The 27,329-nt window shown below is 55.0% G+C and overlaps 1 protein-coding gene across 1 annotated transcript; it reads right to left on the bottom strand.

Annotated features, from left to right (window-relative positions):
* Positions 1-893: 893 nt before the first annotated feature.
* LOC110477831 (keratin, type II cytoskeletal cochleal) lies at positions 894-11,260 on the bottom strand. Its single transcript, XM_021543940.3, has 9 exons — positions 10,852-11,260; positions 9,855-10,063; positions 7,211-7,271; positions 6,482-6,577; positions 5,646-5,810; positions 5,060-5,185; positions 3,493-3,713; positions 2,942-2,976; positions 894-2,061 (listed from the first exon to the last, which is right to left on the bottom strand). The coding sequence occupies exons 1-9, from the start codon at positions 11,221-11,223 to the stop codon at positions 1,874-1,876; spliced, it is 1,473 nt and encodes a 490-aa protein (XP_021399615.1). The 5' UTR covers positions 11,224-11,260; the 3' UTR covers positions 894-1,873.
* Between the last annotated feature and the right edge of the window lie 16,069 nt (positions 11,261-27,329).

The raw sequence follows: 27,329 nt of genomic DNA, 5'->3' as shown, positions 1-27,329 counted from the left end.
CCCTGGTAATGCTGAGTGAGACCCACAGCTCCTCCCAAGTATCCCAAAACCACACAATTCCTGCCCAAGTATCCCAAAGCCACGCAAAGGATGACAAACAGTGGCACTCTCTCCCCAGACTGGCTCAGAACAGATCAGCTGGGTGGTGCTGGGCCGTGGCAGGGTAAGAGGCAGCTGAATTCATCAAGGATTCACCCCTCATCGCAGGGGAATCAGCATTCCCAAGTGATCCCAAAGCCTCTGGCCCTGGCTCCACTGAGCTGCGGCTCCAGCCGGGGTTGTCCCCACAGGCTGGGACAGGGCTGGGAGAGACAGCCAGCCCTGGGATGGGCCCAGCTCCCCCGGAGCCCCAGGCAGGAATTGTGCCCTTGCTCCCAATGAGCCAGACCCCATCTCCCAGCTCCAAGGAGGCTCAAACATTCCCACGAGGGAGTCAGGGCTGGGACAGGGACAGTGGATCGTGGCAAAGGTGGGAACAAAGCTGGGAACAAAGCTGGGAACAAAATTCCCCACGTTTCCCGTTGCACTGGGACACAAAAGCATCTTTTCCATGCTCAGGATTTTGGCTGTTTTTTTCCAGGGAATCCAGGAGGGAGAAGGGCAAAGATCCCGCTCCTCCCTCCCCTTAAAACCAGATTCCACTTCAGTCCTGAGCTCAAACCATGACTCCAAACAAACTCCCCCCATCCCTCTGCCCAGACTCCAGGCAGGCAAAACCCAGCCAGGAATGAGCTGTGCAGGCAGCAAATCCCAAAGCCTGCTCCTGCCCACAGCCCTGCCTCAGGTGACAGAGCCAGGGCAGGCTCTGGACCTGGCAGAAAGGCGATTCCTGCATCTTTTCCAGAGCTCCTGAGCACCCAGAGCAGCACAAAGAACTTGGCTAAGACTGGACATGCAGCTAAAAGGGAAACTTTATTAAACGACTTGTGAGAGACATAAAAACTGTAAAAATCCAACCCAAACCCCAGTGCCAGGACTGAACATCAACACAAAAACTGGGAGCAGGTCCTTGGAGTTAGCTTCCTAAAAACTCTTCCTCCTGCAGTAACAACAACTTCCCTGGTATGTTGAAGACCCATTTTGGCAGGAACAAGGAGTTTTTGTAATGGGGTATCAACTGAACCATCACTGCAGGAGACCCTAGATATCACTAAACAGCCCTAAATAGGGAGTGGTAAACAGAGACACCCAAAAATAGGGAGTTTATCTCCCAATTCAGTAGGACACATGGCATTTGAAGCAGTTTTAGATCCCTCAAGCTTTGGGCTTCATTTAAAGAGAGGGAAAGGGTGTAGGAGGTTCTTGAGGAGTTATTTTGCTACCAGGAGCCTGGAATAAATGTCAGAGCTGCCTTTGGTCAGAAAAAGCTTCAGTCACAGGAGAATGTTGAACCCCAACCCTGAGCCCATTTCCAAAGAAAATAAGGGGAGACCCAAGCCTGTTTTCTTCCTGGTATATTTTAAAAACCCAACCCAGGGTGAGCCCTCGGCAGGGGCTGAGGAGCCTGAGGGATTAGCGCCTTCCAAATCCTGTTAAGAGGGAGAAAATCTTCAGGTCTTTTACAGAAGCAGAGCAGAAATGTGGGATTTGCCTTTCCAAGGGTGAAATCCAGCCCGGAGCAGAGGGTACCAAGCACAAGGTAACAGCAGGGATACCCCACCTGCATCCCGGGATAAATTTCACCCCCCAGGCTTGGTCCTGCTCCCAGAGGAATGGTTGAAATCCAAGAGTGCAGGATCAAGCCCCGGCAGGACAGGGGCAGGGCCTCAGCACTGCAGGCATTTTGCAGCCAATTCATCCTGCAAAAGGCTCCAAGACTTTTCTTTCCATGGTTTCCCTCAGGTTCTGGGAATGCCGAGCTCCATTCTTGGAGTTACTTCCTGACGCTTCTCCGGCTGGAGGAGGTGGTGGTGATGGTGTAGGACTTGGTGGAGCCTCCAGAGGAGAACCCGAGTGCTCCACTGCCCATTCCTGATCCCAGGCTGAGGCCTCCTCCGATCCCTGCTCCCAGGAATCCGCTGGAGCTGGAATATCCACCCCCGCCGCTGGAGCTGACCACAGCTGGGAAATGTGAGCAAAGGGAATGTGAGCACCTGGAAACTGCACCCAGCTGGGCACCCTCAGGAAAGGCTCCCATGGGATCATGGAATGGTTTGGGTGGGAAGAACATTAAAGCCCATCCAGTGCCACCCCTGCCATGGGCAGGGACACCTCCCACTGTCCCAGGGTGCTCCAACCCTGTCCAACCCAGCCTTGGGCACTGCCAGGGATGGGGTATCTTCTTGGAAAGCCATTCCAGGGGCTCCCCATCCTCACAGGGAAGAGTTTCTTCCTGATATCCCATTTAAGCCTCCCCTTTTTCAGTTTAAAGTCCTTCCTTCTTGTCATGTCACTCCATCACCCAACCTGGCTCAGGATCCCCTGAGCTTGGAGCACTCATGGAGAGCCCCTAGAAAATCCATGGAGAATCCCATTTCACAAACACATTCAGCTCATCTCCTGGTGCCCCAAAGCTGTGGGAATGTGGTTCCCCAATTCCCAGCAGGAATTAAGTGGCTGAAAATCAGAGCCACTGCTTTGGAGCATTCCCGAGTAAGCAGCTCCTGCCCAAGGTCTGGGCCAGGTGAGGATCCAACAGTTCCCAAGCTGAAAAATGTCCTCTGCCATCACCTGTGCACTAATTCCCAACCCAGGGAATGGGTTTTCCATTATTGCTTTTCTATCCATACAAAAATGGGAGGAAAGGAAGATAAATGCTGCCCCGATTCCAATTTCATCAGGGTGAGTTGAAGCTGAACTTGGGATGGAGCCCCAGCACCACCCCCAGTCCGAGGGTGCTCCCACTGAGGAGGGGCTCAACTGGGTGAACTGGGACACTCTGAGCCCCCTTCCATGGGTTTAGAATGAGGTGGAACCACTACAAACAACAAAATCCACTCACAGATGTTGACGTTGCCAACTCCATCCCCAGCCAACCTGGAAAGATAAAGGCAAGGGGAGGGATTAAACTCAGTTTTCCTTGGTCCTGGGGGTCGAGGAGGAGGAAGAGGCAGGGAGTTACTACTCCAACTGTACCCGATCCAGGGAGGATCCCTGCGCCCTCCTGGGCTTTGTTCCAGCCCTGCATTTACCAGCTTTGTTATCACCACTGTGGGGGAGGACAAAGCACAGAGGTTCTGTCCTAATTCCACAGGGATTTTCTCTTGGAAATGTTCTGCCACAGCATCAAACATGATGGAAACCAAATTTTTCCTTCTTCACTTATTTTGCCCAGTCTTTTTTTTTTCTCTTCAAAATCTGCCAGTTTGGCTCTTCTGCCAAAGAATTTCCAGGACCAGAACTCAGTTTTTCAAAAGTTTCCTTGTGTGCATTTCCTTGTGGAAATCAGAACTGGGCTCTCACAGTGTCCCCAGGCAAAGGGAGCAAAGGGCTGGATCCCTCCCAGAGGGAATACGGGGAATCTTTGCTCACCATCCCCCCAGCTGTCCTCACCTGCTCTCCTCGCCCTCCAGCAGCTTCCTGTAGGTCGCGATCTCGATGTCCAGGGCCAGCTTGACGTTCATGAGCTCCTGGTACTCCCGGAGCTGCCGGGCCATGTCAGCCTTGGCTTTCTGCAGAGCGGCCTCCAGCTCCTCCAGCTTGGCCCTGGCATCCTTGAGGGCCAGCTCCCCGCGCTCCTCGGCCTCAGCCACGGCCGCCTCCAGCTTTGCTCGCTGCAGGGACAGAGCAGCCACATCAGGGGGCTCCTGATCCCTGGGGGAGGATCCTGGACTCCAAACCTCTGGCTCTGCTGCCCAGACCCGCTTTGTGGACATGGAGCTCACCTGGATCCCTGGGTCTTCATCCCTACCTGGTTTCTTGGGCATTAGATGGAGATGGAAACTCATCTCCTTCCAAGGTCTCCCAGAAGGAAGACCAAGTTTCTCTCCATTGGCTAGACTCTTTTCAAGTGATCCTCAGCTTCCCAGTCCTTTGGGATTCAGGAAATCCCACAGATCCTTTGGGGTTCAGGAAAGCTCAGGTCTTCTCTGCTAATTTCCCCAGAGTTTTTCCAGAGATGGGCAGGCTTTGGCTGAGATTGGGCGGGTGTGGACTAGAGAACACCTGGAGCTACCAAACACCCACAGCCACCCCAAGACCAGCCCCAGCTGTGCCCCCACAGCTCCCAAACCTCCGTGTTTGGCACAAAGGCCTCCCAAGAGGCTTTGTGCTCCCATCCATTGTCCAAGGGAGCCCCACCTGGACAGCTCCTAGCCAGTGCCAGAGCCTCCCTGCCCTGAAACCAAATAATCCGGGATGAATCACCAGCTTTATCTGAAGCTTTGGGAGCTCCAGGCCAGACCTAAGCCACGACCCTGATAAAGCGATAAAACCCCAGTGAAAGCAAACAGAGCTCCCCAAATCTCTGTGTGTGTGCCCAAACATGGTGTTCTCTACTGAGAAAGGGAGTGGACAATGATCCCAGGAACAAGAGGGCACAACCGCTGTGTGGGGGCCCCTCTGTGTCCCAGGGGTGATTTCCACTCATCCTCTTCCAAATCCACCTTCCTGGCAGGATCGCCCTGCTCCCAGTGCTCCCCCTTCCTCAGCAGAACTAAAATCCTTTGGGATGAGCAGTGCAGCCACCCCAGAATGGATCTGAGAGACCATGGAATTGTGAAGGTTGGAAAAGATCTGTGAAATCACCAAGTTCAAGGGGTTGTGTGACACCCAGACCCCTGAAACATCCCTAACATCGCAGAATGTCCAGAGTTGGAAGGGATCCACAAGCACCATCATGGCTCAGCACATGACAACCCTACAAATCCCACTAACCCTGAAATTCAACACTTGAGAGTGCTGTCCAAAGGTTGCTGGAGCCCTGGAAGCCTTGGGGCTGTGACCATTCCCTGGGGAGCCTGCTCAGTGCCAGACATCCTCTGGGGGAAGAAGCTTTTCCCAGTATCCACACCGACCCTCCCCAGCCGCTCCCTCAGATGCTGTCCCAGGCCCCCAGAGGGATCAGTGCCAGATCCCAGCTCCAAGACCAGAGAAGGACAGGAGAGGGGCAACTCCTCACCTGGGCCTTGGCATTCTCGATCTCCCCCTGGATCCTCTGGATGACCCTGTTGATCTCCGTGATCTCGTTCTTGGTGTTCCTCAGGTCATCCCCGTGCTTCCCAGCTGTCACCTGCAGCGCCTCATACTGGGACAGAGCAGCGGGACACAGAGTGATGGGGTGAGGATGGCAGGGAATGAGCAGGACAGAGCCCCCCACTCATGGTACAGGGGATACAGGTGACAGAGCTGGGGATCGTGGAAGGGTTTGGCTTGGAAGGGACATTAAAGCCCATTCAGCATCACCCCTGCCATGGGCAGGGACACCTTCCACTGTGCCAGGGTACTCCAAGCCCCATCCAACCTGGCCTTGGACACTTCCAGGGATGGGGCAGCAACAGCTTCCCTGGGAAATCCATTCCAGGGCCTCCCCACCCTCACAGGGAGGAATTCCTTCCCAGTATCCCATCTATCCCTGCCCTTTTGCACAGGGAAGCCATTCCCTGTGTCTCATCACTTCAGGCCTTCTCCAGCTCTCTTGAAGCCCCTTTAGGCACTGGCAGGGGCTCCAAGGTGTCGCTGGATCCTTCTCCCCTCCCAAAGCTCACCTTGCTCTGGTACCAGGACTCGGCCTCGGCGCGGCTGCGGTTGGCGATCTCCTCGTACTGTGCCTTGACCTCGGCGATGATGCTGTCCAGGTCCAGGTTCCGGCTGTTGTCCATGGACAGCACCACGGAGGTGTCGGAGATCTGGGCCTGCAGCTCGTTCAGCTCCTGCAGGAAAACCAGGCCCATTAATCAGTGAGGTTTCAGGAACCCCCTTTTAGAAGCTCATTAAAGGGAGAATGCAAGGAGAAAAGGGAAAGGGAGGCAGACAAGAATTCCATCAAAATAATTATTAATTAGGAGGGAACCAACCTTGCAAAGCACAGAGCAACAGCAAACAGCAGAGCTGGAGCTCTTTATCCCTACTTTGGCAGCAGGGCTGCTTATCCCACTGTTATCCCATTCCTCAGACAACAACCCAGCTAGTACAGAACCTGGAGGGGCCAAATTCCAGCACCTCTCTCAAGGATGTGTGTCCAGCTCAGGTAATCCCTGATCTTGCAAACAATGGGGAGGAGGAAGGAGCCTGGAACAAGCAGCTTTCCTTCATTCCTGTCACACAGCACCACCTCCCCCAGCCACTCGTTTTCTTTGTTTTCATGCAAACAGCATTCCAAATACAACCTCTGTCCCCTTATATCTGCAATCCATCCATCCCATATCCCACACAGAGAGAAATCCATGTGACAATCCACAGAATTCAGAGGAATCACTTCACTTGCAGGCATAGTTTTGTCTTATGGAAGGAAAGACTCCATGAATCCATCACCTTCCCCATGTTCATTTTCCCAGCCAGCATTCCCTGTTGTCCCCCTCTGAAGGAGCAGAAGGGTCCTCACCGCCTCATGGAAAGCCCTCAGGAAGTTGATCTCATCCGTCAGAGCATCCACCTTGGCCTCCAGCTCCACTTTGTTCATGTAGGCAGCATCCACATCCTGGAAAAATGAGGAATAAGCCATTGAGATTGTGGAGCTTTGATGTCTGAGCCCACCCAGCCTCTGGTGGCTTCCAAATGAGAGTTCCCCAAAGCAGCTCCAGGTGTCCCAGTGGTACCCCAGGGCCTACAAAAATCTCCCAGGGCACTGACCACTGCTGGACTGCAGATCCTGAGCGTCCTGGGGATCCCTTGGATCCCTGTTTGCAAGTTCAGTGTCAGGTTGGGCATGGAGACCTCAGGAAAGATCCCAAAGAAGGATCTGGCATCATCTCCAATACCCCTGGGACCTCTTCCCTGCATGTGTGGAAACCTCAAGGCTTCCCTTGAGCAGCCTTTGGATGGAATTCTGCCCCTCAGAGCTTCATCAGAGCTGGAGTAGACTGTGAGTAGGGCAAAGAGTAAACTGTGAGTAGGGGCAAACAGGGGGAAGGGCTGCACACACTGATGATCGATCCCAGGGAAGAGCCACGGCTGCCCCATCCCTGGAAGTGTCCAAAGCTGGATGGGGCTTGGAGCACCCTGGGCCCATGGAAGGTGTCCCTGCCCACGGCAGGGGTGGGAATGGGATGGATTTTAAGGTCCCTTGCCACCCAAGCCATCTGAGGATTCCCTGACCCACAATGATATTCACCTTCTTGAGCACCACAAACTCATTTTCAGCTGCCGTGCGCTTGTTGATCTCATCTTCGTATCTGCCAAAAAAAAGGGATTTCTGTGAAGTTAGAGTCTGGATAACAGGAAAAACATCCCAGTCAAAGGTTATCCCAGATTTCTTCTCTATGCCTCCATTTCCTGGGAGCCAGCCCAGCCATTCCCCAGGGCTGGTGCACCAGTGGTGCCACAGGTCTGCCCTGGATGAGCTGCTCCACACCACCACCACCACCACCACCACCACCTGAGAAGCATCCCACTCTGCTCTCCCACCATCCTTAAAATTCCCTGTGCTTCAGAAGATTCCTACTCCTCCTTTGGGGTGCGTCCAGTCTGTGCCCTCACTTTTTCACCAACCCTTCAGGGAGCAAATTCAAAGCAGGAGAGGCACAAACAGATCCCACAAACTCCTCTGGGCTGATCCCAGCACCTGCTGGAGCTGCTTCCACTCTGCACTTCCCTCCTCCAGACTGTTGGCAACATTTTGCAGGTGTTTAACACATGGCACTGTCCTGGGAAGAGCCAAAGGTAATTAATTACCCTCATTCTCCTCCAAAGCCTCACCAAATTCCAGTCTTGGTGACTCCCATTCTTTAGGTGTTCACCCTCAGATGAGGGGCTCATCTGAAAGTCTCCGAGGGTTCACCTGAACGTCTCCAGCAGATAAAAATTCCTCTCCATTGATTTTACAAGACCTCGACTGATTTGCAAACCTGGATCTTGGAGCCCACCTGGACCTGTCTGTGCACTCCCGACCGGCCCAAACATCCACCCCAGTCTGCTCTGGGGATCTGGGAATCCAGAAAGCCATCCAAGGAACAGAGCAGGAAGCACTTTGGCTGTTTGGGAATTGTTGCCAGGTTAAGGCTCTTTATTTTCATAGGCCCTGCATGGCCAGAGCTGGAATTTGCCTTCCAAAGCAGGAGCTGCTTCACCTGCCCAGCCTCCCTGCCCCTCCCTCCCGCTCCCACCTGGAATTGTGCCCATCCACACCAGGACTAATGGACATTGCCCCTCTGGAGGTCAGTGAGCCGCCAGTGCTATTCCAGAGGAATAAATCCCAGGAAGTGACGCAGAGGCGCCACCTCTGCACACAAGGGATCAGCAGAGAGAGGTAAAAACACTGAATTCTTCCAGAATGGATCATCAAATTCCTCATTTTCTTGGGGGCAGCTCCACCAAGCTGGTCAATGAGCTGGTAAAGCATGGAATCTTGGAATGATTTGGGTTTGTAGAGACCATAAAGCTCATCCCATTCCCACTCCTGCCATGGGCAGGGACACCTTCTGCCATCCCAGGCTCCTCCAAGCCCTGTCCAGCCTGGCCTTGGGCATTGCCAGGGATCCAGGGGCAGCCACAGCTGCTTTGGGAAATCCAATCCAGGGTTTCCCCACCCTCACAGGGAAGAATTTCTTCCTAAATTGTCCAATAGTGTCCCAATGCACCTCTGAAAGCCCAGAACACTCACTCCTTAGAACTGAGCCCCGTGAGTAGCATGATCCCAGCTGGCTCCACACCCTCACCCCCTGCAATTCCTGAGTTAGGGGCTGGAGCCTTTCCTCCCCTAAATATCATCTGGGAATTCCTGTAGAAACCAAACCTATGGAAAAGAGGCCACAGGCACCCCCAGAGCACATCATGGTTTAGGTTTTCCATCAATAATTGAGATTTTCTCCATATAAACGGGGAGCAGCAGGTTCTGCATTCTAGTTACTGCATCCTCACTCCCTCAGCTCCTAATTCCTGCTTTGCTTCTGCTAGCACACAGAGGGTTTGGCTTTCCATGGATCTGTAGGCTACAGGAATAAATCCATGAGTCCATGGACTGAATCCATGGGAATGTAACTAAACTTTGGGGTTTAATCCCTCTGGCTGCAAACCAGCTCCTTGCAGAGATTCCAAGGCCGATTGTGAATAATCAGGCAGGGCTGGGGGCAGCATCATTCCCAAGCAGCTCTCTGGGAATCTCTAGGTATTGACCCTCCCTAAACACACCCTGGGAATTATCAGCTGTGTTTGTTTGCAGTTCCTGCCTGATCCAGTTTGCCAGCTCTGTCCTATTCTTCCCTTCCCTTCTCAGAGGTATTTCCTGGCTGGGTTGGGCTGTCCCGGGCTGGGACAAAGGCCACCTTTCTTCTGTGGCTCCTCCCAGGTGACACTGAAATCACTGAAGAATTGCAGGGCAGCTGCTCCATTCCCTGCCCAGGAAATCAGCCAGGAGCTCCTGTGGAGCTGTTGGGGCTCTGGCCACCCCAAAGAACCACTTCTGACCCCGAGGAGGCCCCAGAGCACCACCTCCAACCCCAGGGAGGCCCCAGAATGTCACCTTCAACCCTGAGGAGGCCCCAAGATTCCACTTCCAAGCCTGAGCAGGCCCCAAAGCAAAGCCAAGAGGATGGAGGCACAGGCTCATGGAGGAACAAGGTGTCGGAAACAATGAGCAGAAGAATCCAGACAGTTTCCCTGCACTAAACGCCTCATTCCAGGCCAGAAAACATCTCCCTCCCTGGCAGGAGAACTGGGGACATCCATGCCCAGACACTGGCCCAGCTGGCAGCTCCACCACCCCATTAGGGGAACACTGATACTGTCACCACTGATTTAGGGGGACACTGATACTTTACTTGGTCTTGAAGTCCTCCACCAGGTCCTGCATGTTCTTGAGCTCTCCCTCAAGGCGCCCCTTGTCTGCCAGGAGCCCGTCCAGCTGCCGACGCAGGTTGCTGATGTAGGTCTCGAACATGGGAGCGATGTTGCTTCGTGTCGTCTTCTGCTCCTGGAGGAGGCTCCACTTGGTCTCCAGCATCTTGTTCTGCTGCTCCAGGAACCGCACCTGAGAGGGAGAGCAGGGGTCATTTGGGATGGTGGGAGAGAGGGGAGCTTAGGCTCCAGGGGATGGAAGGACTGGGCTGCAGATGGAAATCCTAGCCCAGGAATTTGGGTGCTCACGGGAAGCACCAGAGGAGGGTCATGGAGCCCATGCTAAAGAGGTTGGCTGCTCTCGGACCTGGTTTGCGACTTTGAGGCTTTGGAAGAACTAAAGAAAAGCAGATTCTGCTAGGCTGACACTTGACATCAAACCTGCCCCAGACATCAAACCCTTCAATTGCTCCAACTCCAGGGCTGGATTCTTCACATTTCGGGGATGCCAGAGTGGGATTTACACAAGGTTAATTAGTGCAAGAGAGCCAAGTTGTGAAGGGCAGTGTAAACACCCAGGGCACGCTGTGGTTCCATCTCCTGGGACAGACTCTGGTTTTAGCTGCTGTCTTGGGAAAACTCCCTCCAGGACCCTCTCCCTTCCCAGATCTGGTGCTGGGGTGGGGGTGCAAAGCCTGCCCCCCCATTTGGGCAATCCTAGGTAAATCAAGGCTGCAAAGGCAACCTGAGCAAGGCGACCTGTTCTGTTGGCAATGCCATCGGGGCTTTAATACATCAAATGATAAGGATTATATGCCATCAAGGCTTTAATACAACAAATAATAAGAATTATTTGATTGCAGTGGGCAAATCCCACCACATTCTCCAGGACTGATCCTCACCCGGTTCGTGACTAAACCGATTTTGGGCCCTAGCTACTGCTCAGCACCCCCAGAGCTCCGAGCCCGTCCAAGCCCTCACCTTGTCAATGAAGGAGGCAAATTTGTTGTTCAGGGTCTTGATCTGCTCCTTCTCCTCCTTGCGGACCCTCTGGATGCTGGGGTCGATCTCCAGGTTGAGGGGCGTCAGGAGGCTCTGGTTGACGGTGACCTCCTGGATGCCGCCGGGGCTGAGGCTGCCGCCGAAGCCGTATCCCGAGCGGGCGCTGAAGGAGCCGCCCCCGGCCAGGCTGGCTCTCTTGCCGGCCGAGCCCAGGCTGTAGAGGCTGGCGCTGCCGAAGCCGCCGGCGCGGCCGAGCCCGGAGCTGCGGCCGGAGGAGACGGAGCTGACCCGCAGCTGGCTGAGCGCCGGCCCGGCGGCCGAGCGGGAGCTGAAGGTGACGGAGCGGGACATGCTGCTGGAGCTGGGACCGGCTGCGCTGCGGCTCGGCGGTGAGAGCGCTGCCGCCGCCTCCCCTTTTATCCGTTAGAAAAGCTGGGCTTGGCCCAAGGGCACCGCGGGGATCGTTTTACTGCTCGGGGCTGGGTGTGCCTGGCTGCATTCCCACCCTCCAGCGGAGGAGGGAAGGGCCGCAGGGAAGGGACGGGACGCACCCGGCGCGTCCCCGCCACCCGAGCGCCGAGCCGCGATCCTGCGGGCTCCGCGCCCCGGCGGCTGCCACGACGAGCGGGCACAGGGGACGCACATGGATTGGGAAGTGCTGCGGCGGGCTCTCCCCTGGCCACGGCCCAAAGCTGATAAAGGGGCCCCGGCGCCACGTCCTGGCTGTTCAGTATAAACCAGGGCACTGTCCGAGCCCTGCCAGCAGTACCCAGAGCCTGCCCGCCCAGGGGGATGCATTTGCCCTTCCCTCTCCTGCTAATCCCTCAAATAAATCCTCAAAACCGAAGTGGGTTAGGAGGGTTGCACCCACCCGACATTTAGTCCACATTCAAAAGGAAACACGATTAAAATCCTGCCTCAGCATTCTGGGCCCTTGCTTGAATTTTGGAGTTCTATGAAGAAAAAGCAGAGAAAAAAATTGGGTTTCAGGGTTTTCACCATTTCCAAATAGTCCCAGAGGGCCTCAGCCCTTCACTATCAGGTCGTAAATTCCCAGGAGATTACAAAGTCTGGCCTGAAAGTGTCACCCTTCAGCTTTTCCGTCCCCAGGACAGGGAGATAAGGCCGGCTGCAAACTCAGCCTGCTCAAAATCCACCCGTCCTGCTCTGGGGGGAGAGGAGAAGCCTGCTGGCTACAGGGAAATTCTCTTTTTAAAGAGTGAAAAGGGGGAATTCGATCCAGGAAGAGAGATGGGGCAGGATTCCTGCAAGATTCCTGCCAGCCGTGCACCTGGCTTGGCTCCCACCATCACAGGTTGGACTCTATGATCTCAGAGGTCTTTTCCAGCCTAATTATTGATCCTGGGATTATAAAAATAATCAGTTGAGTGCAGACAAAGTGGAGTGTTACAGACATGCCCTGCACCTCTCCTGGGGCTGGAGGACAGGACAGGGACCTCTCCATCCATCCACAGCTGGAAGCAGGGCAGTGTCCAGCCTCACACAGCCAGGCGGCTCCTGAACAGCGCTGGGATGTCCCGAGAAAGCAGGGCTGGAAGCTGAGTGTGGGACTGACACTCAGGCAACAATTCTCACCCGGCTCTGGCTGTTCGCAGGCTGGATTCCAGCCTGGATCACCACACAGGAGCTTTTACACAACATGAGAGGCACAGGAGGAGCAATCCAGGCAGGTGAATCCCAACCTTTTGCCACAAAGGCAAAGCTGCTCCCAGTACCCTCCAGGAATCCCAGTTTGGCACTGGGGAGCTGGACTTCACCCTGGATTTGGGTCAGGGGGAGCCCATCTTCAACCCAAGTCCAACCCTCCTTCCCTTCACCACGAGCAATCCAGGTGGGATCAGGCAGCTGATCCCTGCTTGCGGTTCCCAGTTTTGCTCCCTTCCCCCCCTGCCAGGTGGATATTCCCTGTCTGAGCCCAGGCTGAAGCCACGTGGCCACCAGAGGTGTCCCATGGTTTGTTGTGTTATTGTTCCATGGCAACCCGGGGTTGCTCCACAACTGCTCCGACCGGTAAATTCCTCCTAGCCCTAGTGAGTGACCCCAGGGATTGGGGTTTGGTGACACCGGGCTCACTTTTGACTTTTTGGGGAAGTGATTTCCCTGCCTGCCATGCTGGGAGTCATATCACCCCTGGCTCTGCACACCTAGGACTGGCTCCAGCGCTTCCAGAGCAGCCAAACTCCAACAAATGATCAATCCCTTCATGAATCCTTGGGAAAACAAGCCAGGCTTGCAATTCCAGCTGGAAAGTGCAAAAAAAAAAACGATTTAACAAACTCAAATATTGCACTGGAAGAGGAAAACCTTTACAGGTGAGTGAAATTATGCATTGGGAATGTGTTCTTGTGGGGTTTCCACACCTCCTGTGTTATCTCAGGGGATCCGTCCTGCTGCCTGCCTGGATTTCCATGTTTGGATTGAAAGCTTTTGGGAGCAGGAGTGTCCATAGGTTCTGCTTGCACAGGCCCTGCTGCTGGTGTCTGATCCAAAGGGCCCTGAATCCCACAACTATTGTTCCAACACCTCCCAATGCCTGCGTGGGCTCACGGCTGGGAATGGATATGGGATACTGGGACAATCTCTGGCCTCAGGGAGGCAGGAGGCTCTGGGGGATGGCGACATCCCAGATGGGGCACTTGGGGCTGTCAGAATTCCAGAATCCCAGGATCATTGAGGTTGGAAATGCCCTCCCAGATCATGGAATCCAAGCTATGACCAGTCCCCACCAGAGCCCCGAGTGCCATATTCTTTGGGTACATTGTGGGATGGGGACTCCATCACTAGAGTGTCTGACCATCCTTTCCATGGAAAAATTCCTCAGTACATCTCAAGGAATTCTCCTGACATCCAAAGGCACTGCCAAGCTTTTATTCCTGCTAAACCCACCCAAAATCAATGGGAACACAACAGCACCTTTCCCAAGATGCCGAATATTTCCCCACACTGCAAACCCAGATTTCCTTCCAGGATCAAAGTTGATCAAAGTTAATCAAAGTTAATCAAAGTTTCCAGCTCATCATAATTCCTGTGAGTAGAAACTGGTCAAAGGGAACTTATTCTCCTGCATCCCAAGCGCAGGTGTTGGATGTCACCAGGCAAGAGTTGGCCTCGATGATCCTCAGGATCCAGCTCAGGACATTCCACAACTGGAGGATTATCGGGATGAGGTTTATCAGGTTTATCAGGATTTTATGGATTCCAGGCCCATTTCCTGTGTCACCAGGCCATAAAGCCAATGGAATGACGCAGCTCCAGCCCAGAGCTCGGCGACAGGGAGTGCCCTTCCCAGCCTGGCAACAGCTGCTGATCCGCAGGGATCATCTGTTCCAAAGGCTGCTGCCTCCTTCCCGGCAGCACGTGGGACCCTGTGTCCCATTGGATGTCCTTTAAATGGTGCCTGGTTTAGTTTTCTGTCCCTGCCACTGCAGCAATTCCTGTGAGCCTGATGGGATTCCCCCATTGACGGGAATCATATCACAGAATCACAGAATCACAGACTAATGAGGTTGGAAGAGACCTCTAAGATCATAAGTCCAACCTATGCCCTGACACCTCAACTAGACGATAGCACTGAGTGCCATGTCCAGTCTTTTTTTAAACACATCCAGAGATGGTGATTCCACCACCTCCCTGGGAAGAGAGTTCCAGTACTTTATTATTCTTTTGGTGAAATTTTTTTCCTAATGAGCAACCTGTACCTTGCCTGATGTAGCTTGAGACTGTGTCCTCTTGTTCTGCTAGTGCTGCTTGGTGAAAGAGACCAACCCCCACCTGTCTACAACCTCCCTTCAGGAAATTGTAGAGAGCGATAAGGTCACCCCTGAGCCTCCTCTTCTCCAGGCTGAACAACCCCAGTTCCTTCAAACATTCCTCACAGGACTTGTGTTCCAAGCCCCTCAGCAGCCTCGTCGCCTCCTCTGGACGTGCTCAAGCATCTCAACGTCCTTCCCAAACTGAGGGCCCAGAGCTGGACACGGCACTCGAGGTGTGCCCTCACCAGCACCGAGTACAGGGGAAGAATGACCTCCCTGCTCCTGCTGGCCACGCCATTCCTGATCCAGGCCAGGAGCCATTGGCCTTCCTGGCCACCAAGGCACACGGCTGGCTCATGTTCAACCAGCTGTCCACCAGCACCCCCAGGTCCCTTTCTACCTGAACACTGGCCAGCCACACTGTCCCCAGCTTGTAACATTGTAGGGGATTTTTGTGGCCAAAATGTAGAACTCGGCACTTAGACTTATTAAACTTCATGCTGGACTCTGCCCATCCATCCAACCGATCTAAGTCTCCCTGCAGAGCCCTCCTTCCATCCAATAGATCAACACACACTCCCAGCTTAGTGTTTTCTGCAGATTTACTAATGAAGGACTCGATGCCCTCATCCATGTCGTCTATAAAAATATTAAATAGAACTGGTCCCAGCACAGAGCCTGAGGGACACCACTGGTGCCTGTCCCCAGCTGGCTGCAGCACGCTCTGGGCTGGCCATGCAGCTGGTTCTGAGCCCAGCACAGAGTGCTCCTGTCCCAGCCGTGGGCTGCAGCTTTTCCAGGAGTGTGCTGTGGGAGGCAGTGCCAAAGGCCTTGCTGGAGTCCAAATAGACACATCCACAGCCTGTCCCGCAACCATCATGGAATGGTTTGGGTTGGAAGGGACCTTGGGGTTTATGCAATGGAATCCCCTGGCCTGGACAGGGACACCTTCCACCATCCCAGTCACACACTCCGAGCTTTATCCCACACAACCTGAACGGGCCAAACTCCTCACGTTCCATGAAGTGGCTTTTTCGAGGCCCTGAATTCCCTGCCATGGCCTCTCCCTGCTCCAGAGCCTTTGGCAGAGGCCAGTGGATTGTTCAGGCTGCAACTTCACGTGGGTTTACACATGGAAACCTCATTTTCCTCTCCACTTTTCCAGCCCTGCACTGGGACAGGAATCAGGGCTCTGCCAGAGGCGGCCAGGTCCAGGCTCACCCAAACAGGTCCAAGGCTTCCAGGAATTCCTCATGCAGGCATTTCTCATCCAGGAAACTCTCATCCAGGCATTTCTCTTGCTGCAACACAGCAAAACCCAAATATGAATTATCACAGGGACAAGTAGGAACAGAATAATGGGATCATGGAATCATCAAATGGTTCGGGTGGGAAGGGACCTTAAAGCTCATCCAGTGACGCCTCTGCCATGGGCAGGGACACCTCCCACTTTCCCAGGCTGCTCCAAGCCCTGTCCAACCTGGCCTTGGACATCTCCAGGGATGGGACAGCCACAGCTTCTATGGGAAATCCACTCCAAGGCCTCTCCACTCTCACAGGGAGGAAATTTTCCTAAATCATGCATCATTCTCCATGAGCCCCAAGGTCCCCGGGGCACCTAGGGCATTGTCTCAGCTTGCCCAGGGTGACAGATCCAGCTGTGTTCCCAAAGCTTCCCACAAGCTCCTAATTCCCTCCAGGAGCTGCATTTCACCTCTCCTATGGCTCTGCCCTCCCTACTGAGGCTGGGCTCGGCTCTTGGCCACTCCTGGAAGCTGCTGGCCATGAAATCCGTCTCTGGGAAATGGCTCTTGGAGCTCAGAGTTGTCCACACTTCTCCTGTTTTCTGCAACCCAAAAGGGCTATCAGCCAAAATCCTAAATGTTTGGATACAGCACAAAACCAATCACCAGCACCACAAGGAACTGGGACCAAGGACAGGACTCAGGGAACAGCTGGAGCTGTGCCAGGGAGGGCCAGGATGGATATTGGAAAAAGGTTCCTCACCCAGAGGCTGCTGGGGCACTGCCCAGGCTCCCCAGGGAATGGTCACGGCCCCAAGGCTGGCAGAGCTCCAGGAGCACTTGGACAGCGTAGTCAGGATTGGGATTTTAGGATTGGAGGGATTTGGGGGTGTCCTGTGCAGGTTCAGGAGTTGGAATCTATAATCTTCATGAGCCCCTTCTATCTCAGGTTTTCCATGATTCTATGTACAAGTTGGACCCCCCCAAGGAGTTCCTCCTGCTGGAATTTCTCCTTCCAGCCCCTCCCAGGTGCTCAGTGCAGCGATGGGGCTGCCCTTCCGCCATGCATGGAGACCCACATTCCTCCTGCCCTCTTTGCAGAGGAGCTTTTCCACCCCCACTGCTCTGCCCACTGCCAGGAGCTCCTGGACACACCAGAAATCCAGCCCAGACCAGGATCCTTCCCAGGGATCCTTCCCGGGGACATGGAACGTGGTCTGACACATGGGGAAGGTATCCCAGTTGTGGGAATCCTTAAAATCAGAGGGTTTGGGGAAAGATGCAAAAGGCAGGATTCAGAAGCAGCAGATCTGTGATCAGAGCTGAGCAGTAGCCATAAGATTTGTCAGCAGAAAAATTATACAAGAAGTAGAAAGTAAAGACAAATAGAACAATGGTCAGTGTGTTAATGCTTGGCTAGAATAACTCCCTAAGTTGCAGAAAAGTATATCTAGTGAGATATTAGGAAGTTTTAAGCTTAATAATGGAGCTCTGTGCATTGTATCTTAAGGCTTACAAGCAGGTATTGTATTTGAAATAAGCAAGCATTGTTTTAACCAAAGGCACGTGTGCTTATAGTGGTTGGATAGAACTACTGTCAATATGCTTTTGCTTTGTGTGATTGGTCAAAACGCTTTTAAAATAAGTTGTAACGTTAAGTTCTTTGTCTGCTACCCGGGGTGTGAGCTGCTGGCATCTTCCCATTGTCATAACCGTGTAATGAGACTGATGCTGGAAAATAAACAGCTCGGGACGCGTTCCTCAGCAGTCCCGTCCCGTTGGTGATTTGTGCACAGCCCCTGGCCAGCGATACCAGTATTGCAGCCATGCACCTTCCCCCTCTCCAGCTCACTGGACAAGAACCTGTTTTTTTCCCCTTTAAAGATGTTCCCCTTTAAATCTGTTCTTTTCCCCTTTTAAAGCTGTTTTCTTCCCCTTTCCCCCAAATTACAAGACCTTGTGATTACAAGAAAACCTGAAGGTATATGTATAAATATAGTTATAATTATGGATAATCATCATCACCTGCATAATTTTGACATGAAAGTCAAGAGTCCATCCCACAGCCAAAACCTTAAGGAAAAACAAACAAAGAAATTAAAACTTCAATTCTCAGCACTGGGTGAAACTGCCAGCACTAGGAATGCTGGGCTCAGTTTTTCTGGAAAAGACACATGTCAGGAGAAGATGGCAAACTCCTGTTCTCTCCTCACAAAATTCCATCTGACTTTGGTCTGCTCAGGTTCCAAGGGGTTGATCTGGTGGAAACTGCAAATCCTCCCAGGGACAGAGCAGATTCCAGACACCCTGAGCTACAAACACAGAATCCCAGAATCCCTGAGGTGGGAAAAGCCCTTCCAGACAATCGAGTCCCAGCTGTGCCCAATCCCCACCTTGTCACCAGCCCGGAGCACTGAGTGCCACATCCAGTCCTTCCTTGGACACCTCCAGGGATGGGCACATCAAACCTCCCCGTCCAATGGCCAACCACTCTTCCCATGGGAAAATCCCTCCTGATGTCCAACCTGAGCCTCCCCTGGCCCAGCCTGAGGCCGTTCCCTCTCCTCCTCTCTGTCCCTGCTCCCTGGGAGCAGAGCTGGACACTGCCCCGGCTGTCCCCTCCTGTCAGGAGCTGTGCAGAGCCACAAGGTCCCCGAGCCTCCTCTTCTCCAGGCTGAGTGCCCCCGATCCCCTGGGAGTTCTCCAGACCCTTCCCTGCTGCTCCAGCCCCTTCCCTGCCCTGTTCCCATCTCTGAGTTCACCCCAGCCCCTCAGGGTCTTTCCTGAAGTGACACAATCCAGGCTGATCTGCCCCAAAACACAGAATCATTAGGAAATTCTCCTTTCTCCATCCATATTTCTCCAGGTAACCTTCCCAAGGTGAGGATGCTCCTGGACCATCCCTGATGGTCCCATGTCCCCACCACTCCCTGGCTTGTCTTGTCCAGGATCCCACGTGGCCTCAGCAGCTCCTCCCATGTCCCTGCCCCTGTTGGCTCCAAGCTCAGGTGGCCTTTCCGGAGCAGATGGAAACTGCGAGGTCACCCCGAGGGAACATCAGTTTATGGGAGCTGGAATAAACCAGGATGGCAGAGCTCAAGATTATTGCAGGTGTCTGGGGCCTGAGTCCTGCCCAGGTCAGAGGGAACGGTGCAAGAAGCAGAGCAAGGAGGGAGATGATCCAGCAGAGTCCTCCCAAAAGCGCTCTTATCAAAGCCCTCCTCCCTCTCCTTGCGCAGAGTCAATGACGCAAAGTCACTTTCCATCAGTGGATCCCATTTCGGAATCCAGGAAGGATCCTGGAAGGATCTCACTGCCCCCAGAACGTTCAGTTCCCATCAGCAGCCATCCCAATTCTGTTTGTGCAGCCCTTGGCAAAGGGAATGATGGGCAAGGACTTGGGGCTCAACATCTCCCACAGAATCCAGTGCCATCCTCGCCCCAGGGAGGACACGGGATGGAGCTGCTCCTCGCCCTCTGCCACCAGGAGGGAATTCCAGGATCTTTGGCAAAATCAAACAGATTTGTTTGAACAAACAGGGTTTGTTCACCCCAAATGTTTTCTATGTATTTCTTGTATTTCTATGCGTTTCTTAAATACCTCAGAAATGTAAGAGATTTGGCTGGTCACAAGGGGAGATTGAAAGGCATTCCCAAAACAGCTCCAAGCTGAGAACCCAGAGCCCATTTTGGGGCAGGAGAAGGAGCAGGAGAGAAGAGGGGCTGGGGGAAGGAGCAACGCCTCCAGCCCGTGAGTCACTGGCTGCTCTGGAGGAATGGGAGCAGAGCAAACAAAGAACGTTTTACAAGGATTTTACAGCTGCTGTAACCCCTGAGTTATCCCTGCCTCCGAGGGGCCAGCCCAGCTCACAGGGGGTTCTCCTCCTACAGAACTAGGGAGAACCGAGCTCCCAAATCTGGGATTTCAGCCTTCCCATCTGTCACCCCAGTCAGGGATTTTATCCTGGCATTTTTATCTCAGTAGCAGGACCTGCTCCAGGGCCAGACTGAACCCAAAGATGACAGTCGGAAGCTTCCAGAAGGAAGGTGCCATTCGCTCCTTTGCTCTGGTCTTCTCCGGGGTGGAGACCTGGAACCAGGAAGGAGAGTGGGAGCAAAGGGCAGGATTGCAGCCTTGGAGCTGCTGCAGCCCAGCCCTGGTGCTGATGGAGCAGAGGGTGGGGCCCGTCTGTCTGTCTGTCTGTCTCGGCCCCTCCTAATCAATGCACTCAGCGCTGACAACAATAATTATAATTGTAATGATAATTGCCTTGGACCCGCCCACACTGCCGAGGACATCAATGCCACCCTAGGAGGGGAGGGATGAGCAGGTCCAGCATTCCATGGAGCAGGGGCCACACCTGGAACCCTCCTCCAGCCCCAGCTCCCAACAGCCTCACACCCACACCCACCTGTGTCCCAAAGCCAGCTCCAGCCTCGAGCTCCACCTGTGGCACTTCCCACCTCCCACGGGAGCAGAAGGAGACAGGGAGAAACAGTGAAAAAGAAGAGTTCTCCATGATGCCCCATCCCTGGCAGTGCCCGAGGCCAGGCTGGATGGGGCTTGGAGCAGCCTGGGACAGTGGGAGGTGTCCCTGCCATGGCACGGGTGGGACTGGAGGGGCTTTAACCTTCTTCCTACTGAACCACTCCATAATTCCATGCTGAGAATGTTTCTTCCTGCACTCCATGGGCTCCAGAGCTCCTCAGTGCAGGGAAGAGCTTCTGTCACCCAAAAACCGGGACAGAACAGCCCCTCCGAGGCAGGATGAGCTCCCTAAGTGCTCTGGGTGTGACTCAGCACCTCAGAATCTGAGCCCAGGAGTTAAAACTGGGGATGACTCAGCCCTGGTCTCTGACTTTACAGGGATTACAGGTGGCCCTGGCACACGTCACACACGTGGGGACAGCCACAGGCCTCGGGCCACGTCAGCCCAGCCTCCCGGGGCCAGGAGCAGCAGAGCACAGGAGATTCCTGCCTCTGCCTCTGGTGCTGGCTGGGGCCCGAGCCTCCATCCCTGGCCCCAAACCCGCCCGGGGCACAGACTCGATTCCCCTCCGAGGTGCACCAGGATGGGCGGCAGCTCCAGGAATCCACCAGCCCCAAGAGTGGCCCTCTGCAGGAATTCCAGGGCTGGGACTCAGCCCCTCTCCACCCTGCACCACAGCGTTGGAGATTTGGGAAAATGTCTCCATGGAAAAAGCTGTCCAGCCCTGGCACAGCTGCCCAGGGCAGTGGTGGAGGCCCCATCCCAGGAAGTGTTCAGAGAGTGGATGTGGCACTTGGGGACACAGGTTTATGGGCTCTGGGTCCGAGGTTGATCTTGCATACCTTTCCAACTGCAACAATTCCATCAGTCCATGATTTAGGAAGCAGGACAAGGCACTCCGGTGATGCTGTGGTGAGGTCTGGCCATGGCCTGCTTTACACAACCAGAAAGGTTCTGGTAGCACAAGGGGAAAAGTGGGAGATGGATCTAATTCCCATAAGTGGCCAGGAAAAAAATGGGAAAAAATAGACCTTTTTCCTGGTGATTTGGGCATGTGGCCCTGGAAACTACAGACACAAGGCCCTGGTTCTCCAGCTGAGGTGCTGCCACCCTGAGCCCACCAGATGTTGTCCCTCAGTTCGTCCCCACACAGCTCCTGCCTCCAGCAGTGGCACTATCCCTTCTCCCACTCCCACCATCCTCTACTCCCAGTTTGTGGATGAGCCCAAATCCTCACAGGGAAAAAAAACCATATCCAGAGATATCCCACCCTTAAAGTTCCTGCTGCTACACAGATTTTGGGAGAGGAGCCACTGCAGGCTGGGATTTCTCTGACCACAAATCCCCAAAAGGATGCTCCTGCAATTCCAGATGCAAACATCCTCCTCTAATTGTCACTGGGATGTCACACGCCCTTTTCTAACCAAAAAAAAAAGCTGATCACAGTGTATTGAATGCACAGAACCTGTTGCAAAACAGAGAGCTGGCTCCTAAACCTCCCACAGCTCCAGAAGAGCCAAAGGCTCCAAGAAGCCACAGCTGCAGCTGCTTCTTCATGCTCCAGAGCCTGGGAGTGACACCCAGAGCAAACAAAAGCCTCATTAAAATGACACAAGAGCCCGTCAGGATCGGAGCTGGATCTGGGTGCTGCTGAAGGGAATGAAGTCATTGACTCGGCGGGGATTGGGAAACACCAAGCTGTAAATCCTTCCTGTGCCTCTCATTCCTGCTTCTTTTATTAGTGGGATGTTGGGAAAGGAGAAGCCATTTGCCAAAGTAACAGGACTGGTTGTGGCAGAGGGAACTGGGAACCTCCAGGCTCTCAGTACAGCCCAGCGTGAAGAGAATGGACAACAGAAAGAGCTGGAGATTCATGGAATAGTTTGGGTGGGAAGGGACCCTAAAGCCCATCCAGTGCCACCCCAGCCATGGGCAGGGACACCTCCCACTATCCCAGGGTGCTCCAAGCCCCATCCAACCTGGCTTTGGGCACTGCCAGGGACCCAGGGCAGCCACAGCTTCCCTGGGAAATCCATTCCTGGACTTTGGGGTAATTTCAGGTGAAAAAAGAAGGTTTGGAGATGAAGCAGAGCCCCCTCAGCTCCTCAGCACCCCCAGCATGGGCAGCAGGGGAGGGGAGTTCTGCTGCTTAGCCCCGTCAGGTGAGACCTCACCTGCAGAGCTGTTCCCATGGTAGGGGTGGCACTGGATGGGCCTTGATGTCCCTTCCCATTCCAGGACTCCAGTGCTTGATGCCATCAGGGCGACGCTGCTGGGGCAGCTCCAGCACCCAGAGCTGGATCCGTGGCTGGAGCCACGACCACCCAGCCCCTCTGCCCAGCGGGCAGAGCCAGCAGCATCCCCGCAGGCATGGGGACTCACAGCCCCTGTAGTCCTGTTTGGGGCTTTTTTGTCAATACCTGGCATTTCCTGGAAACTCCGTGAGCCAAAGCTCAGCTGAGTGGGAAACAAACGCTCCTGGGGCAGGTCCCGGCCGGCCGTCCCAGCCCCGCGGGACATTCCTGGGCTCTGACGCCTGCTTGGGGCCGAGTTTCAGCTTCTCCGTGTTTCACCCAGAAATCAGAAAGAGCCTTTGGCATTCCAGAAGGAAGCGGGGAAGAGATGTGGACAGCTCTAGGCGGGTGCAGAAAGCAAGGAAAAGAGGAGGTGGGAGAGGGAATGGGACACGAGAAGGGAGAGGAGAAGGGAGGAGTGAGAGGGAGAAGGAATAGGTGAAGGTAAGAGAAGGAATAACGAAGTGAGAGCAGGAGCAGGGACGGAAAGGAGTCTGGGAAGGTGGCAGAGCTCCCCCCAGCCACCGCCCAAACCAGGGTACACAAATATCTCCACTCTGGCATCGAATTCTCTCGTTCCCAGCCCCCGCAGCCTGATCCCAGCACAGGGCAGGAGAGGAGGGGAGGAAGGGCTGCAGTGTCCCCTCCGTGCCCACCTCCTGTCCCTGCAGCATCCCTGCAGTGTCCCCCACCCCTGTGGCTGCAGTGTTCCCCCTCTGTGCCCACCTGGGGCTGGGCACTGTCCTTCGAGGGCCATGGACCTCCCCCAGCCCCTCTGTCCCACCCTGACGTGTCCCCAGCCTGGCCCCTTCCCCAGAGGGACCTGCAGAGAGGGAACAGGGCAGAGCTGAAGGAAGGGGCGCTCAAAGCCCCCAAGCCAAACTGAGCAGTGCCCAGTCCCAAATTGGAACCTCCAAGCCCAGCCCTCAGTGGAGCAGGAAACGCCTGCCCCACCCAGCCAAACTGAATAAAACAAACCAAACCACACATTTCACAAAATAAATCCTCTCCTCCTTCTGTTTTTTTAAACCTGAGCTGACCTTGGGGAGGCTCCAGCAGCAGAACCAAAAGCTGCTCTGCCCTGTCCCGTTGTGGCCACAGCGTGGCCATTCCCCGTCCCACAGCACTGGCCATTCCCTGTCCCACAGTGTGGCCATTCCCAGCCGTGCGTGGCCATTCCCCGTCCCACAGCACTGGCCATTCCCTGTCCCACAGCACTGGCCATTCCCCGTCCCACAGCACTGGCCATTCCCCGTCCCACAGCACTGGCCATTCCCCGTCCCACAGCGTGGCCATTCCCCGTCCCACAGCACTGGCCATTCCCCGTGTCACAGCACTGGCCATTCCCCGTCCCACAGCACTGGCCATTCCCCGTGTCACAGCACTGGCCATTCCCCGTCCCACAGCACTGGCCATTCCCCGTGTCACAGCGTGGCCATTCCCCGTCCCACAGCGTGGCCATTCCCCGTCCCACAGCACTGGCCATTCTTCGTCCCACAGCACTGGCCATTCCCCGTCCCACAGCGTGGCCATTCCCCGTCCCACAGCACTGGCCATTCCCCGTCCCACAGCACCGGCCATTCCCCGTCCCACAGCACCGGCCATTCCCCGTCCCACAGCACCGGCCATTCCCCGTCCCACAGCGTGGCTATTCCCGTCCCACAGCACTGGCCATTCCCCATCCCACAGCGTGGCCATTCCCCCTCCCACAGCACTGGCCATTCCCCCTCCCACAGCACTGGCCATTCCCCCTCCCACAGCACTGGCCATTCCCTGTCCCACAGCACTGGCCATTCCCCGTCCCACAGCGTGGCCATTCCCCGTCCCACAGCACTGGCCATTCCCCGTCCCACAGCACTGGCCATTCCCCGTCCCACAGCACTGGCCATTCCCAGCCGTGCGTGGCCATTCCCTGTCCCACAGCACTGGCCATTCCCCATCCCACAGCGTGGCCATTCCCTGTCCCACAGCACTGGCCATTCCCCGTCCCACAGCACTGGCCATTCCCCGTGTCACAGCGTGGCCATTCCCCGTGTCACAGCGTGGCCATTCCCCATCCCACAGCGTGGCCATTCCCCGTCCCACAGCGTGGCCATTCCCCGTCCCACAGCGTGGCCATTCCCTGTCCCACAGCACTGGCCATTCCCCGTCCCACAGCGTGGCTATTCCCTGTCCCACAGCACTGGCCATTCCCCGTCCCACTGCGTGGCCATTCCCCGTCCCACAGCGTGGTCATTCCCCGTCCCACAGCGTGGCCATTCCCCGTCCCACACCGTGGCCATTCCCCGTCCCACAGCACTGGCCATTCCCCGTCCCACAGCACTGGCCATTCCCTGTCCCACAGCACTGGCCATTCCCCCTCCCACAGCACTGGCCATTCCCTGTCCCACAGTTTGGCCATTCCCTGTCCCACAGCGTGGCCATTCCCCGTCCCACAGCGTGGCCATTCCCTGTCCCACAGCGTGGCCATTCCCTGTCCCACAGCGTGGCCATTCCCTGTCCCACAGCACTGCCCATTCCCTGTCCCACAGCACTGCCCATTCCCTGTCCCACAGTGTGGCCATTCCCCGTCCCACAGCACTGGCCATTCCCAGCTGTGCGTGACCAGCCCAGCACAGCTCCCATTCCAGGGACAATTCCCGTTCCAGGGGCAGCTCCCGTTCCAGGGGCAGCTCCCTTACCTGGCTCCTGCTCACCCTCTCATTCCCTCCAGAGCTCCGTCACTTCTGCTCTACCTCCAACTCAGATCCCTTGGGGCCGATTCCCAGTTTATTCCTCATTAATAAACACCAATTACTTGGGGAGCCTTGATAAAGAAATGGTTCCACTCTGCCTGAACATACTGAGCCAATAACCCGGGGAGTTCCAGGTGCTGGAAGTTACCCCCAGTGTCCAGGGAAGGGTTACAGATTTCCCAGGTTTGCCCAAGGGGGGTTGAAGCATCTTCAAGGCTCCCTGTGATGGTTTAAATCTCCCAGCCTCAGCCCCCAAAGAAGCACACACGGTGACACACCCGGAGTGGGAGATCCTGGATCACCCCGCATGCCAACCCCAGCAGGATTTAACACAGGCTGTGAGCACACAGGGAGGTGTGCACTCCCGATGGCACACAGCAGGGCAGCTGGATGGGGCCGGACCCTTCATCCCTTTCTCCACCTTATCCCCACCTTCCTTTGTCCCTGTCCCTTTCCAGCAGGATTTCTGTCAGCCAGGAAGGCTGAAAAGCCCTGTTTTGGGGACCAGCCCATCCCAAACTGAACCAAATACCTGGCCAAGGAGGAGCACCGAGAACATCAGGAAGAGCAGGACCTGCCTGAGTCAGCTCAGCCTCTCCCGGGGCTGGGAGGGCAGCAGGAGCAGCAACGAGGGGCAGCAAACGAGGGGCAGCAAACGAGGGGCAGCAAACGAGGGGGGCGGATGCTAAGCTGGGAAGGGGTCCTCCTTTCTCCAGGAGGGAGAAGCCACAGGATCCTCCCCTACAAGCACCAAAAATGCCCAGGAGCAGCACCACGGGCACTGAAACCAGGGTCCCCCATAGTGCCCCCCCTCCACAGAACTCCCCTGGGCCCTCAACTCACCAGGTGGGCCAACAGGAGCTTCAGCCCTGAAAGGAGAGGCTAAATCCTCTTCCAACACATCCCATGTGTCCTGCAAGTCAAACCCATCCTGCTGGAAGGACACAGCACTTGGAAAACCCTCACCTATCTCAAAGCAGAGTGGCTGCAGTGATCCCAGTGAAAAATAGGGTTCCACACTGCTTGTCCCAAGAATTAAAGGCAGTTTTCATCCTGAAACATCGTCCTTCTGCTCCTTTCTGAGGCAGAGGGATTTTGGGCCCAACTCCAGCATCTAATCATGGAATTATGGAACAGTTTGGGTAGGAAGAGACCTCAAAACTCATCCCATTCCACCTCTTCCACTAGTTTGTGTTGTTCCAAGCCCTATCATTGAACACTTCCAGAGATGGGGAAGATGTGGGACACAAGACACAATGCTGTGCAGGAACTGGGAATCAAAAGGCTTCAAAATCCATTTGGATCCCATCACCTGGAGAGGCTTCCTGGCTCACTGTGCACTGGGAGATGCTCTTTAAGCCAAACTCGTTGTTCCCATGGGCTAGACCTAGGTTTGGAAACTTCATTTCATGGAAGAAAAAGGATGAGAGAAAGAACTGATCCTTGGAGAAGAAAGGAGCAGGGATTGCTCAGACAGGTGGGATGACCTGGGATCATGGAAGAGCCCACCAGGATCAGAGCAGGCACTGCTCCCAGCCTCTACTGCACCGCAGTGCCCTCATTCCACCTGCACCTGCTTCCCTCAGAGGGACTGAGCTTTCCCAGGGCTGTCCCGAGTACCCTCAGCGTGCCCCAAGGCCAAGGGTAACCCCTGATCTGGTGCCCACTGGGATCCCATCCTGGCCTGCAGAGCCATCAGAGAAGCCCACCAGGAAAGGAAAATGTCACCCACAGAGCAGGAGCCACGAGCTATGGCTGCTCCCAGACAGGAATTTGGGCTTAATCATTAAAATAAACCATCGGGATTGCCGTGAGAAGTCCTGCCAAGGACCCACTGAGTGAGTGACCTGGTGTTCAAATGCATTTTTCCTGGAAAGGATGTTTTGGGAAGGTGGACAGGGGAAAACCCCCCGTTCCTGGC

The sequence above is a fragment of the Lonchura striata genome, chromosome 29 (genome assembly GCF_050655825.1).
Source record: "Lonchura striata isolate lonStrDom1 chromosome 29, ASM5065582v1, whole genome shotgun sequence".
Classification (NCBI taxonomy): Eukaryota; Metazoa; Chordata; class Aves; order Passeriformes; family Estrildidae; genus Lonchura; species Lonchura striata.
The sequence above is the reverse complement of the archived record's forward strand: the minus strand, read 5'-3'. Positions and strand labels throughout refer to the sequence as shown.

Bases quoted from the DNA above. Each gene is read 5' to 3' on its own strand.
- LOC110477831 (XM_021543940.3), bottom strand. From the start codon at position 11,223: ATGTCCCGCTCCGTCACCTTCAGCTCCCGCTCGGCCGCCGGGCCGGCG. The intron at 6,578-7,210 runs GTGAATATCATT...TCATTTTTCCAG, and splicing joins AGTTTGTGGTGCTCAAGAAG to GATGTGGATGCTGCCTACAT. The intron at 3,714-5,059 runs GTGAGGAGTTGC...CTGTCCCTGCAG, and splicing joins TCGAGAATGCCAAGGCCCAG to CGAGCAAAGCTGGAGGCGGC.